Genomic DNA, 15,215 nt, shown 5'->3' on the forward strand with positions numbered 1-15,215 from the left:
AAAAAACAGCTTCCTTAGGTAATATATATTTTTAATAATTTTAATTTATTTTTCTTAAACCAAAATAAAATAATAAAAACCAAATCAAATTTTTCAATTTTTTAATATATTCTTCAAATAATATTTCAACTAGCTTAACATTTTATCTACTATATTCTTTTTGGAATATTAATTTTATACCAATCTTACCATTCTTCTATATCATTTTGATTAAATTTGAGCTTAAATCTTATCAAAATAACATGTTTTAATAATAAAATAAAAAAAAACTTATTTTATTAAACTCCATAAGTTCAACTTAATTAGTAAAATGTACTTCTTTTAAATAATAGTAAAATATTCTTTTAATTAATTTTTTTTTATTTCATCAACTAAATAATTAAATTTTACAGTTCAGCCAAATGAAACAAATAAGATAATGTAACATACCCAATGATTTGCTAAGTAATCTTATATTGTAATAATTTTATCACCAAAAGTAATTTTATGCTCCATGAATCAAACTACCCTAATTTGTACAAATACAAGTACATATCTAATTAATCACAAATATCAATTTATTACAACATAAATAGATTCTCTGTGTAATCACTAAGTAGAATCAAACTATTAAGGCACAATCAAACTAAGAATCGGTACAATCACTAAGTAAAATGAAATGACTACATTTGGATTTTTCCTATTCTACTAATAAAAAGATAAAACCAATGATCTGGGCTAAAACTCACACATAATATCAACAAATGGTGAGACTTAAAAACTCATATATATATATATATATAATTGCTCATGGTAAATCTCAAACCCGAATATTCAAAACCCAAAACTTTCGCCTATATCAATTGTGTCAATGAATCTTTGGCTTAATTGAAAATTAATCAAAGAATAACCATCGTTTGGGTGCAATAAAAACAAAACTAATGAAATAGTTGAAGGCACTTTAAAATTTCAACTCTATAGGCCGTCAGTATTATTTTACAAAGATTACAATGTTGTTTACGTTGTTAATCCAATATCGGTATCTTGCTTAATTAACAAACAAAAACCAATTCTTTTTTGTTGCATATATTCCACCTATTAATTAAGGTATGTTTGATAATTTATTAAAAAATTAATTTAATAATTTATGTTTGATAATTATATTAATTTTCATTTCATATTTAAGATGTTGAAGTTGCCAAATTGATTGTATTAGTATTTAATTATATGATCATTAATTATTTATTTTTTTACCGGGAATAAGAGATAAATGTCAATGTTTAACCACCAAGACAAAATAATGAAAAATTTACATTTCCTGTTTAACTTTCAACCAAAATAATATAAAATATTACATTAATAATATTAAAATTAAGAAATAAATAATTTTAAATTTCGAGATTTACTTTTCTTGAATAACATGATTATATTTTACACTTAATCCTTACGAATTTATTAAATAGTCTTCTTATATCAATTTAATATATAGTTATAAATTTTAATATTATTCAACATTTAATTTTTTTAGTTTATCAGTCATGGTTGGAATAAAGAGAGAAAAATAAACGAAATCAAATCTTATAAATACGACCATAGCGTATAAATAAATAAATATATTTGAAACCTATAAATACATGAGAAAAGATTGTATAAAATAATATCATTTTTTAATAATTTAATATCACATCAATCATCAATATTATTTTCATCTTGAAAAATACCATTCTTTCTCTTATATACATACATATAACTTGACAAGGAAACTTATTAGGAAGAAATTACTTGAAAATCTGCCAACATCAATGTCTGGTCCCTTTTCATTTCGTGTGATATTCTCCCCAAGGAAAACTATATACACTCTAGAAATCGTAAAAAATAAAAAATGTTATTTTTAAGTGTAGTTATATGAACAAAAAAGGACTACTTTTAGTTTGCCAATTATGATTCTTTAGCATTGGTTAAGACCAAGTTCTAACATGTGTGAGATTTGTCCTATTATTTTTATGTTTTCATTTGTTATATTTTATATTGATTTAATTTTAGTTGGATTGTTGATATGCATATTTACAATTGTGAATATGTTTTATTTATAAAAAAATTGGGGTTGAAAACAATAGCAATTTTCTTGAATATGTGAATACTTTTTTTCTTAGAAAAATTAATGATAGGAAATAATTTTTGTCATTCGTTTATACATAGAAATTAAAATCAACCTGTATTTAATAGGTTTGAAATGATATTTTATTGAAATATGAATTAATTTATTTTTCTTATTATTAAAAGTTAGTTATGAAAATTTATCCCAAAAAAAAAAGAACTTGGTTTTAAGAGTTTTTATTTCTAGTTTAGAGTTCGGGCTTCATAAAATCTTGGCCCAATTTTCCATTTACTTAGATTTTGGGCCGAAAACCACCCTAATTTCCCTTACAATTCATATGCTATGTTAGGTTGAATTTTATTACAAGACCGAACATGCTTCTTTGCCTTATTCTCAAACTAATCTTTCTTTTTTTCATTTATTTCCTTTTTTATTCTTTTTTTTTTCAAAATGGATCTGATACGATATATATAGAATTTTTTAAAAATAAAATAAAATAAAATCAAGGAGGCATCATCCTAGAAACCAAAGACATGGACGCCTTTGAAAACTCAAACGTTTTATATGTTAATCCAAAACAGCCATAAAAACATTGTAAGCTGCTGGTAAATTGAATTTAAACTGGAATGTTTCCCCCGCTATCGTTCGGCTTAGAGGTGATCATGGGTTGGTCAGCCCGGCCCGGCCCGACGGCACGTCCGAAATATGGGAGGGTTCGGGTAAAAATATAGTCTCGAAATATGAGTTTGGGCAAAAAATGAGGCCCGTTTTGAAAATGGGCTGGGCCTTGGGTAAAACTTTTTTTGCCCGGGCCCGGCCCAAATATAATAAATATTTATTTTTTATTTTTTTATTCAAAAGTGTTTTTAAAATACTTTTTTTAATTTCTAAAATACAATTTTGGTGTTTATTAAAAAAATGGGCCGGATCGGGCTCGGGCTTAGGATTTTTTCCTGGGCCAGGCTTGGACAAAATTTCAGGCCCATATTTTAGGCCGGGCTGGGCCCAGGCCTAAGACGCAGCCCAAAATTTTTTCTGAACCCGGCCCGGCCCATGATCACCTCTAGTTGGGCTTCAAATTTTGTAATTATATTTATAATTATTTATTAAATACTTTTTTGATTTTTATATACATTTATTAAAAACTTATTGTTGTAATTATCCTTATTTTGATTAAAAATATTTTTATAAAAGCAAACATTTTTATTAAAACAAATGACAGGTCAAATTATGAGTATGGTCCCTCTACTATATTTAAATTTAGGATTTAATATCCAAACTTTAATTTGACTTAATTTGGTTCTTCTATTTTTAGTTAGTCCAAATAATTTATTATTTCGATTAGAATGCTTAGGCTGAAGTTTCTCTTGAAAATACTCATTCTAAACTTATCATATCGAAATAATTTTTGTATGTGTGTTAGAAAGGTGTACTTATCATACTAAAATAGATGATTTTGGTATGTATTAGAAAAGTGTTTTTAAGAACAATTCACGACAACATTTTAATTGGAATAGTTAAAGATGTTAATTAGATAAATAGTATCTTTGATAAATTAGACCACGAAATAATGTCAAATTAAAATATAAACTAAATCTTAAAATTTAGTGCTAAAATTTTACTGTTCTCTTATATGAAAAAAAGAAAAGAAAAAGACGAAATCGCTTTCAACCTTCTTTCATAAGCAATAAGGTATCAAAATAATGTAAGAGGAATAAATTATGAGTATTAAATCTTAAATTTTAGCATAATATAGAGACGAAAATTTAAATATGATAATTTATATGTAATCTAATAAAATAAAGGTATTAGAATTGTTAACCATTTATGTTTATAGTGAGAAAACAAAAGATAGCATTGGACAGGTGTCAAAAGAGGGAGGGTTGTAGATAATAAAAAAAAAGTAAACTACATATATAGTCACTAAACTATAAAAAAAAATCATTTTAAGCACTCAAAATAAAAATTTTACAATTTAAGCACCTACGTTACATAGTTTAGTCATTTTGGTCACTCCCAATCACAAATCAAAATTTGGTGTGGTAGTTTAAAAAATAATATAATAATACATTTAGTCCTCAATTTTTACGGATTATATCAATTTAGTCATACTTTGATAAATTAATTCTCAAAATTTACAAATAATCTCAATTTGATTCTAATTCTAAAAGAATTTAAAAAAATTATAAAAATACACAATATTTAAAATATATATAATAATAAGTTTAAAATATATATATTGTTGACAAGATATAATAATATATAAAATTCAAGAATATGTAAACAGAAATAAATATTTTAAAAAATATATATTTTATATTAATACTAAATATTAATCTTAAATAAAATAAAAAAAAACCCCATCTCATCCCTCTCCCTCTTCCTCCCCCAACGGACCCACCCCTCCCCTACCACCGTCTCTCTCCCTCTCTGCTGGCTGCTGCTGTATTTTTATTATACCTCAATTTGCAGCAGCAAATTCAATATAATAATACAGCATCAATTTGATCCTCAAAATATATGGTATTCTGATTCTGATATTGAATTTCAATTAACCCCACGATTAAACACACGTTAACAATATAACACTAGCGTTTTAGTTTCGAAAATCAAAGGAAAATGGGATAAGTTTTTTTCCATCGGCTTGTTTTCGGTCATGAAAAAACAAGTGGATAAGTTTTTGCCATTTTAAAGGAAGCATAGGAAACAGCACTTTGCTAAATCAAACCAGTAAGCGCAGGAAAATGGGAAGCCGAGAGGGAGAGGGAGAGGGATGGGGACGGGAGATTTTTATTTTATTTAACATTAAAATTATTTTTCTGAAAACATTTATTTATTTTTTATATTTTTAAATGGTATATATTATTTATTGTTAACAATATTTTTATTTTATATATTTTTTGAAAATATTTATATATTTTTATTTATTTCTTTAAATTTTTTAAAATCAGATCAAATTGAGAGCATTTATAAATTTTGAGATTCAATCTTTTAAAATTATAATTAAATTGATATAATATATAAAATTTTAGGGCTAAAGGTGTTACTATAATAAAAAAATTATGTAAAGTGAATACTTAAATTACAAATATTTTATTTTGAGTGATTAAAATGAAAACTTTTTATAATTGAATAAGTACCTTTCTAATTTAGGGCAAAATACCAAAAAAAACCCTATTTTTTAAAAATGTACCGAAATAGACCCGGTATTTTATTATTTACCGAAATGAGCCATTTTCCACGAAATCACGTCTACGTCAGCGCGATGTCAAGGGACGTGTCAGCAAATCGCGTCCACGTCAGAGCGCTTTGCTTATGTGGACACAAATTGCGCCTACGAGGACGCGATTTGCTGACACATCGCGCTGACGTGGACGCGATTTCGGGGAAAATGGCCCATTTCGGTACATAATAAAATACCGGGCCCATTTCGGTAAATTTTTAAAAAATAAGGCTTTTTTTTGGTATTTTGCCCCAATATGTATTACTGTAATATGTAGCTCAAATTATGTATTGTAGTTAATATTCATAATATTGTAGCTCAAATTGTCAATCCGTCTATACTATTGTACTAATAATATATATTACTGTAATATTGAAGAGTTAATTGATTAAAAAATAAATGCAACAAGTACAAAAAAGATTCAAAATTATTACCAACAAGATTTGAACCAAGGTACTAAAAGGAAAGAGCAAGCATCTTAACCAACTAAGCTAAACTAATTAATTGACATATTATAAAAATACTGTTATTATCTTAATTATATTACTTACGTTCTAACGATTTATCGGACCTATTCCATACACGTGTCAAATCAGAAAAAATAATACAACAATTCTGTAAAAAAAATTCGGTGTTTACTTCAAATAAATAAGGAAAATAATGGTTTGAATGTTTCAAAATTCAATTTTAAACCAAAAAAATCAAAATTTAGAGGTAAAAAGGGATCTTTTTCGACGAAAACTGCGACAAACCGCCTTCTGTGGTTTGTCAGCGCGTAGATCTCGATAGGGGTGTTCATTCGGTTAACCGACCGGTTAACCGACCCGAAATTACTATAACCGAATTAACCGACCTTCTAAAAATTTTAACCGTTAACCGAACCAATTTTTTTTAAAAAAAATTTAACCGAACCGAAATTTTTTCGGTTAATAAGGTCGGTTAACCGAATTAACCGAAAATTATGTATTTTTTATTTTTGGTTAAAAATTACCCGAATTACCCGAATTACTCGAATTAACCGAATTAACCGAAAAATACCCGAATTTTTTTTATTTTTTATTTTTAAAATTTAAAAAATTTATAAATTATTAAAGTAAATTGGATTTTAGACTTTAGTAAATTGGGTTGTCTTTTAGTTTTAGTTTTATTGGATTGGGTAATTGGGTAAACTTTAGTTTTAGTTTTATTGGGTTGGGTAATTGAGTTTGGGTTGGGTTGGATAATTTTATTTATTAATTTTTTCGGTTAACCGAAAATTTTCGGTTAACCGACCGGTTTCGAACCGAATTAACCGTTAACCGAAAAATCATAAAAAAATTAACCGACCCCCGACCGAAAAAATTCGGTTAACCGACCGATTAACCGAATTCGGTCGGTTAACCGAATTTTTTCGGTTTTAGCCGAATTATGCACACCCCTAGATCTCGAAAAGTTATTCGAAATAAAAAAAATCGTCTCAATCGGACAACCGAGCGAAAAGTTATGGCCTTTCAAAGTTTTTCAAGCTAAAAAACATAAATGGTCAATTTTTTAACCGGTGGGTACTGTTCACGTGCGGCGCAAATCGCGTCCTCGTAAGCGCGATTTGCTTCCACGTCAGCAAATCGCGTTCACGTAAGCGTGATTTGCTTCCACGTCAGCAAATCGCGCTTACGTGGGCGCGATTTGTTGCCACGTAAGTAATCGCGCTGACATGAACGCGATTTGCTGACACGTCTCCTGACATCGCGCTGACGTGGACGCGATTTCGAGGAAAATGACTCATTCCGATAAATAATAAAATATCGGACGCATTTCGATAAACTTTAAAAAATAGGACTTTTATGTAGAATTTGCCCTCTAATTTACCCTAATAAAAATCCCATTTATGCAATAAATTGCTGGTAGAAATTTAGTGGGTGGCGCGTAAAAGTTTGACAAATTGAAGTAAACATGTACTGTTGTTTAGGCTTTCCGTTGTTTTTTTCTTTTAAATAATTAGCAAGAAAAAGGAAATATAATTCACCGAACAAACAAAAGCTTTGTAATTGTTTTCTCAAAACATATTTGAAAAAGTTAAATCTTTATTTATTTAATCATAAATTTATTGTACATGATAATATTCGTGACTTGAAAATTTTTGCCTGAATATAATTTCATGAGATTTATTTTTTTGATGCCATCAGATTATGTAACGATATTGGTGTCAGCATTGGTACTGATACTAAACAGAAGGTATCGATGTTTAGGTCATAATATCGATATCTGATAAAAAGTATTGATTTTTTTTATACATTTTGAAGCATTTTAGTAATGGTGACTGGCGTTTCTTCCTCAATCTTCTTGCTTTCCACTGTTTGATTTCCATGATAAACTTTCCCGACATCAACTTTCTTACTAAGGTCACATTCCATCGATTGAATCAAAATGCCATGGCTACGCCATTGCCAACTCCAGCTAAATTCCCTTGCAGCTGAAAGCTCTGTACCAGCACCACCCTTTACTACTTTGCTTGCCATGTTTACTTCTTTTCTCATCTTTCCTCTGAGTTGTACCTACACCACCTTTTACTGCTTCGCTTACCATGTTTACTTCTTTTCTCATCTTTCCTCTTATTTTTCCTATCTCTAGCTTTTTCTTTAAATTTGTGCTTCCTATTGAGCTTTTTATCTGATCTCTCATGGTGCTAAACTCGGTTTTTGAAAAAAGTATTATATAATATATATTCTCAGTCTATTTTGTACTGCGAATTTAAGGTTTTATTAATTATTAATGGATGCTACTTGAGTTTGTTTGAATGTGACTTTATCGCTGGGTGAAGAAGTATGAGAGTAAAGAAAAAATGTCATTACCATTACTAGAATCCATAATAAAGCTTAAAAAAATATAAAAAGTATCAATACCTCCTATAAGGTATCAATACCTTCTGCTTGATACCAATATTTACAATAAGGAATTGATACTTTCTGCGTAGTAAGGAATCGATACTTTCTGCTTAATAACAAAAACACTTTTGGAAGAAAAAATGTGCAAAATAAGCTGTTTTTAGCTGAAGTTTTTAGCTTTTCAAAGCACTTCTAAAAAGTAGAAGCTAAAAATTTTAGTTTTTCCTCTCCCAAAAACACTTTTGGTGCTTAATTACTTTTTCATCCCTCCAATAACATAGTATTTTCTTTTTTTTTCTTGGTGCCTAATTACAAATGTGTTAAAATCATTAATTAAAAATAAAAAATATTTTTTAAAATACTAATTACAAATGTTTAATGGTTATATTTAAATATTTAAAATATAGTTTATATAGTCTAATTAAATTTTATAAATAATTAATATTTATTGCTTAAAAATATTTAAAATTTATATTTCATATATTAAAATATTAATAACAAGTTATAATAATTTTTTTATATGCTTACTAAAATATAATAATATCAACTAATTTAAATATTATTTAAATGTATATTTGTTACTTGATAATAACATGTCTAAAATGGACATTTTATTTCTCAAAAGTACTTTTTGACAACAATGTTAAACACTCTAATTTTAAACCAAACTTTTCAAAAACACTTCTCAAAAGTACTTTTCCACATCAACGAAGAACTGGCCCTTAGTCAATTTTGAAAAAAAGTCTAACAAAATTATATTTAAAAAATAGAAGTAAAATTCATATTTAGTTTTTATTTTGACCAAGAAAGGTCAAACTTGAAAATGGAATTTGCTAAATGAGCCGACAGGCAACAGGCTGCAATAATGTACTTTTGTTATTTTTCATATGGAAATTCTGAAATCCACGTTAAAAAAGCTTTCTATATAATTGACTATTTGTTTTGGGAAATAAAAAATATGACGACCTTTTAAATGTATTATGGATCAAACAAGGGGGCTCAAGACATGCCTAATTTGGGGCCCAGGCCTTTGAAAGTTAGCTTATATAATACGATAAGTAATTACTATTTATGGTCTGTGATAAGTGGATACTAGGCTGTTTTACTTAAATAACCTAAAAAAATATTATATTTTTACAAATAATCCAAGTTTAAAAACAATCACTAAAATAACATAAAATAAACAGTACCCATTCTTTTTTTGTACCAATGATTGCCTAATCATTGTGTCAGAGTTAAAAAAATTATTTTTTTGGGTTCTGGCCTGTCAATGGCCGGAACTCATGTATTTTTTTAAATTGTATAATACTAATATACGGATATACGAAAAAGAAAAAAAATGAAAAAAAAATTTTGATGCTGGCCTGTCAATGGCCGGCACCCAGTACATAGTAAAAAAAAAATTATTTTTTTTCGTGTCAGAATCAGATATAAAAATACAAAAAAATAAAAAAAAATTTGGGTGCTGGACTGTCAATGGCCGGCACCCAGTACACAGTACAAAAAAAATTTACTTTTTTCGTGTCAAATCAGATATTAAAATACGAAAAAAATAAATAAAAAAAATTTGAGTGCTGGCCTGTCAATGGCCGGCACTCAATATACAGTACAAAAAAAAAATTTTTTTCGTTTCAGAATCAAATATAAAAATACGGAAAAAAATAAAAAAAAATTGGGGTGCTGGCCTGTCAATGGCCGGCACCCAGTACACAGTACAGAAAAATATTTTTTTTATTTTTTTCTTGTCAGAATCAGATATAAATATACGAAAAAAAATTAGGTGCTGGCCTGTCAATGGCCGGCACCCAGTACACAGTACAGGAAAATATTTTTTTTATTTTTTTCGTGTCAGAATCAGATATAATATATACGAAAAAAAATTTAAAATTTTTTTTTGGGTGTTGGTCTGTCAATGACCGGCACCCAGTACAATCATATATATATATAGGCCATTTCATCTTCCATTTACTATTACAAAATTAAAATCCCCCAAGTCGTATATATTTTTTGTAAATTTAGAATTTAGTTTGTATATTTTTATTTCTAAGAATTTAGTCCTAATATTTTTAAATATTACGAAGTCATATATTCAAACAAAGAATTATGTTAGATTCATTAAATAAATATTAAAAAAAAGAAAAATATAAAAATAAAAGGAATATTTACATAATAAATTATAAGAAAGTACAAATTAACATAAAAAATTAAAATTGTCGCGATTCTGTGGACGTGCCCGGCGCTGGCGTGTAACGATCCGGATGCCTCCGTCGGCGATGCCATGGACCTTGCTGAGGGGTTTGATAATTGCTCGGTCCAGAGTCCTGTGTCACTTCCGGTGTAGTAAAAAAGGTGGAATAATTATATTCACCATAATCGGGACTTAATTGGTATTGTGTGACCGGAGGTGCCGATGGAAAAATATCCTCAGTGGTGGGTGTATGTGCTTCGGGGTAGAAGTCCGTGTGGTATGAGGATGACGATCCAGATCGTGTCGGATGTTGACGGTGGAGGTTGTCACCAAAAAAATCTTCAAATGATGGAGGAACTCCATGCAGTGGATCCGGATCTATGAACTGTGATGATGAGTCGGATGCTTCATTTTCGGCCCTTTCGGCCCCGAATGGCGGAACTCGGTTACTACGCGGTTGGGTGTTCCTTGGTTCCATCGCGAAGAATCAAGTCGCGCGTCTCTTTGGATCAGCATGTACTGACCCTGGAATATGAAGGGTTTCCCATGTGCCATATACCATGCTGCGTACTCGGACGTAGGAGAGAACCCTCCCTCAAATGTCGCTGATTCCACAGAAAGATATATGGTTCATGTTTCTGTGCCCAATTTAAAGACTCCCGAGTCGGTCCCTTTTTTTCCATTCCGTGGACATCTGAGATGTCAACGGGAGGGTTCGGGATAGGCTGTGCGCAACCGAATTGCCTCAAAACTCGACCTCCATCGTACCACTCCACCATATGAAAATTAATCAACAGCACATTAGCCACGAACACGTGTTGCTGCTCGACCACCCATGATGGTATGAGTGCCGCGAGATCTTCCTAAGTATATGGCATCCATATAAACTGCAAAATAAAGACAACACGTTACTCTATATTTTTATTTTTATTTAAAAAATATATTTGGAATCGTAATTTACGCCATCGCCGGAATGAGTCTCTATCATCATACGGTACACAGGTTGCATTTGGGATCATCCAATTCCCGGTACAGTTGCCCATCTAAAAAAAAAGTAATAATCAAATTATTTTTCTCATGCAAAAAATAAAGAATATTTTTTATAGTACCATATGAAAATAGATGGCAACATTTAGCTACATATTTACCTATTAACAAATGGCCAGACATAGGGTTGATGGCCAACTGTTGCAAGAAGACATTCGGTATAATGCCCAATACTGTAGTAGAAGGCAGCAACCGGCCATTGTTTTCGTAGTCAGCTTTGTCGCTCGACAAAGCTCGCGGTATAAGCCTGCCAATACTGCCGAGCCCCAACTAAATCTTTCAGCATGCTCGAGATCCTCTAACAAGGGGAGATACATTATTGAGACTTTATTTTGATTGACCTCGGGCAAAAGTATCCCACCTATAAGTTCCAGAATGAACGCTCTTGCAGCGTACATAATGTCCATCTGCGTTGGACTGCTCGGAAGATGCTCGAAATTTTCTTTCAACCAACTAAATTTAATATATGTTAAACGTTCATCGTCGTTGCTCGGGGGCACCCTTCCAAGTAACCGCTCGCAAGTGCCCCACGGATCGCGTAATTTTCCAAGTCCGGTCACTGGTTCTCCATTAATAGACAGCCCTAGTTGGATTGCTACGTCTTGCAACGTAATGGTTACCTCCTCACATGGGAGGTGGAATGTATGTGTCTCCGGGCGCTATCTTTCAACTAAAGCCGAAATTAAATCGGCCCGTAGATTAGATGTTTGAATGTACGCGGCAACCCCAAAACCCGTAACATTCAAATACGGTATAACTCTTTGGTCGGGAAAATAACCGGGATCATGCAATCGGGGTCTAACAAGTCTGTAAAAATCCTACATTTATTATGCAAACATATAATGTTATGTTTATCGTTTTAAAAATAATTGAAAAGAATAGTTAAAATTAAAGAAGACATTTTATTTCTCGATTACCTTGTGCATAATGCTTGCAATGTGGTCGTTGTCATTTAAAAGACTATTCGAATTGGGATCTATGTAGTGATCGGCGGTCGTCGGCGATTGATAAATTTTGGGAAGAGCGGCTGTGGTTGAAAGTGGTGGGGGGAATGGCCTATTTATAGTGGGGGGCCATTTTGAAATGAGGGCAAAAGTGGAAAAAAATAAGGCTGTGGTTAAATGTTCTCTCTAATGCACCAAATTTCATTGAATCTCATTTATTTTTTTCCATTGAATATCATTTATTTCATTCAATCTTATTTATTACATCTGATTTCCTACATCTAATTTATTACATCTAATTTTTTTTTCATTCAATAGTACCTTTTTTTTTTCATTCAATCTCATTTATTACATCTAATTTCCTACATCGGGTTTACTACATCTAATTTTTTGGGTAAATCTAACACCTTTATTTTTCATTCAATCTCATTTAGTTCAATTTTTTTTCCTACATCTAACACTTTTTTTTTCATTCAATCTCATTTATTACATCTAATTTCCTACATATAATTTATTACATCTAATTTATTACATCTAATTTTTTTCCTACATATAATACTTTTTATTCAATCTCATTTATTACATCTAATTTCCTACATATAATACCTTTTTTTTTCATTCAATCTCATTTATTTCAAATGTTTTCCTACATCTAACACCTTTTTTTTCAAATTGTTTTTCAAATTTATTTCCAATGCAAATTTAATTTTACAAGAATATGCGCTTAATAATATATCAGTCGTCATCTTGGAGTCCAGCATTACGAGACGATTGACCAGAAACATAGACACGATGTGGGCATGTTGATCAGTTGTGTCCGGATGTTCGACATACAGTGCACAATTTCGGTTCACCCGTCTCCCGAACGTCCATGTCATTTCGAATTCTTGTCGATTGAGGTCGACCTCTAGGATGCCTGCGGAGACTACGGTCAAGCACCATCTCGAAAGCAAGCGGTGGAACTTCCCAGTTTGAGATATCGGGCATTACAGGAAATTCGTTCCCCCATATACGTAATGCGCGTTGCAACGTGTAAATCTCGTTTATGAATTGTTCTACATTTAAGTTTGCTCTCGCACACGCTGCATGAACATGCGCACACGGATATCTAAGAGTCTGAAATATCCCGCACTCGCATCGCCTGTTTCGTAGATCAACTGCATACGACCTAGGTGGAAGACCCGAACGACGACCGATGTACTCCTGTACTCGGAAAGTCTCCAAGTCACGTGAATACAATTTTGCGTTCATTGTTTGTGCCCTTCGACTATATACCGCCATGGCTTTTCGGACGACCTCCACGTACACGTGCTCGGCCTCGATCTGCTTAGCTTGTTTCGACCCCATCTTAGACATCAATGTTGCCAACCTATAGAATGTTGCCGAGAATACAGCAGAAATCGGGAGATGGCGTGTGCGCCTCAATACAGAGTTAACCGCCTCCACGAGGTTAGTCGTCATCTGCCCATACCGAAACCCTTCATCGTAACTTTGAGTCCATTGCCAGTTTTCCATGCTCCCCAACCATGTCCGGAGATTTGTTGGTAAAGATGACATCTGAGATTCAAGCCTTGCGAACCTCTGCCTGAATCTTCTCGGTTCTAACTCATAGGTTGCATATTTAATTTCACTTCACCAAATTAAAAACAATACAATGATTGGAAAGTAATTTTTTAAATAAACACAAACAAATTTGTTGTACCCATGTTCACGAGTTCTTTTTTCCAATCTTTATTCTTGTAATCTCTATGAAAGTTTGTCGCGATGTGCCGGATGCAATAAACAGACCTCCACGGAACCCCTGATCGCCTTATCGCAGCAAGTAATCCTTTCGATCTATCTGATATAAGACAAATATTGTCTTCTTTGACAATGTGCCTCCGTAGATTTGTGAGAAAAAATTCCCAAGACTCGAAGCACTCACGCTCGACAATGGCAAAAGCGATCGGAAGTAAATTTCGATTGTCGTCTTGTGCAACAGCAATCAGGAGGATTTGTGTGTATTTGCCATACAACCACGTCCCATCCACCTGCACCATTGGCTTGCAATAAGGGAAGGCCATAACGCACGGCTCGAACGTCCAAAACAACCGGTGAAAAACTCGTTTCCCCGATTGTATCTCCCCGTCAGGGCTTTGATATGGTAGTGTTTGCAAATCAGTGACTGTCCCCGGCACATACTCATGCATTCCAGCTATCCACCATTGAAGCTCGTTGTATGACACATCCCAGTCACCATACAACTATCGCATCGCCATTTGCTTTGCCCACCATGCCTTTTAGGATGACACTTTGTACTTGAATCAAGCTTGCATATCCGCAATAAGGACCGACACTTGAATGGTGGGTGACTCTTTCACCAAAGGGATGATGCAGTTGCATATAGTTTTTGCATCTAACTTTCTATGGTCTTGCGACACACGAGCAGACGTGCATGTGTGTGGACCTTCTAGTTTCCTTATCATCCACATCTGTGTCCGCTGCATTAACGCGGCCCGGACACGCCATTTACAACCACTTGACGCTTTCCAACATTCTCCTGCGTACAAAGACTGCGTCGACTTCGTTACTTTATAATCCACACCTAACTTCAAGCTAAGTTTTTTTATAGCATGTAAACAGTCTTTTTTTTTGTTACCAAATTGTTGCCCAATAAACAACTCTTCTTCGTCAAATTCATTGTGAACTAAGTGAGTCGGCACAATATTTGGGTATTTCGAGAACTCGCGTGCAAGAGCTGCATCAGGATCCACGTCGCTCATGAAGGTTCCTGGATTATTTCTTATAATTATACTAGGGCTCGTGTTTCCAACCGGATGGGGGATCGCATTTTCACTCTCTACCGGCCCTTCCTCGTCTATGTCTTCAGGGA

The 15,215-nt window shown here is 32.1% G+C and overlaps 1 protein-coding gene and 1 long non-coding RNA gene across 2 annotated transcripts; both read right to left on the reverse strand.

Annotated features, from left to right (window-relative positions):
* Positions 1-10,254: 10,254 nt before the first annotated feature.
* LOC121217822 (uncharacterized) lies at positions 10,255-12,423 on the reverse strand. Its single transcript, XR_005914034.1, has 3 exons — positions 12,317-12,423; positions 11,501-12,217; positions 10,255-11,395 (listed from the first exon to the last, which is right to left on the reverse strand). It is a non-coding gene; the product is annotated as an uncharacterized lncRNA (long non-coding RNA).
* A 727-nt stretch (positions 12,424-13,150) lies between these two features.
* Positions 13,151-14,532, reverse strand: LOC121217109 (uncharacterized). The gene is made up of 2 exons (XM_041092670.1): positions 14,132-14,532; positions 13,151-13,973 (listed from the first exon to the last, which is right to left on the reverse strand). The coding sequence occupies exons 1-2, from the start codon at positions 14,530-14,532 to the stop codon at positions 13,151-13,153; spliced, it is 1,224 nt and encodes a 407-aa protein (XP_040948604.1).
* Between the last annotated feature and the right edge of the window lie 683 nt (positions 14,533-15,215).

This window comes from Gossypium hirsutum, chromosome D05 (assembly GCF_007990345.1).
Source record: "Gossypium hirsutum isolate 1008001.06 chromosome D05, Gossypium_hirsutum_v2.1, whole genome shotgun sequence".
Lineage (NCBI taxonomy): Eukaryota > Viridiplantae > Streptophyta > Magnoliopsida > Malvales > Malvaceae > Gossypium > Gossypium hirsutum.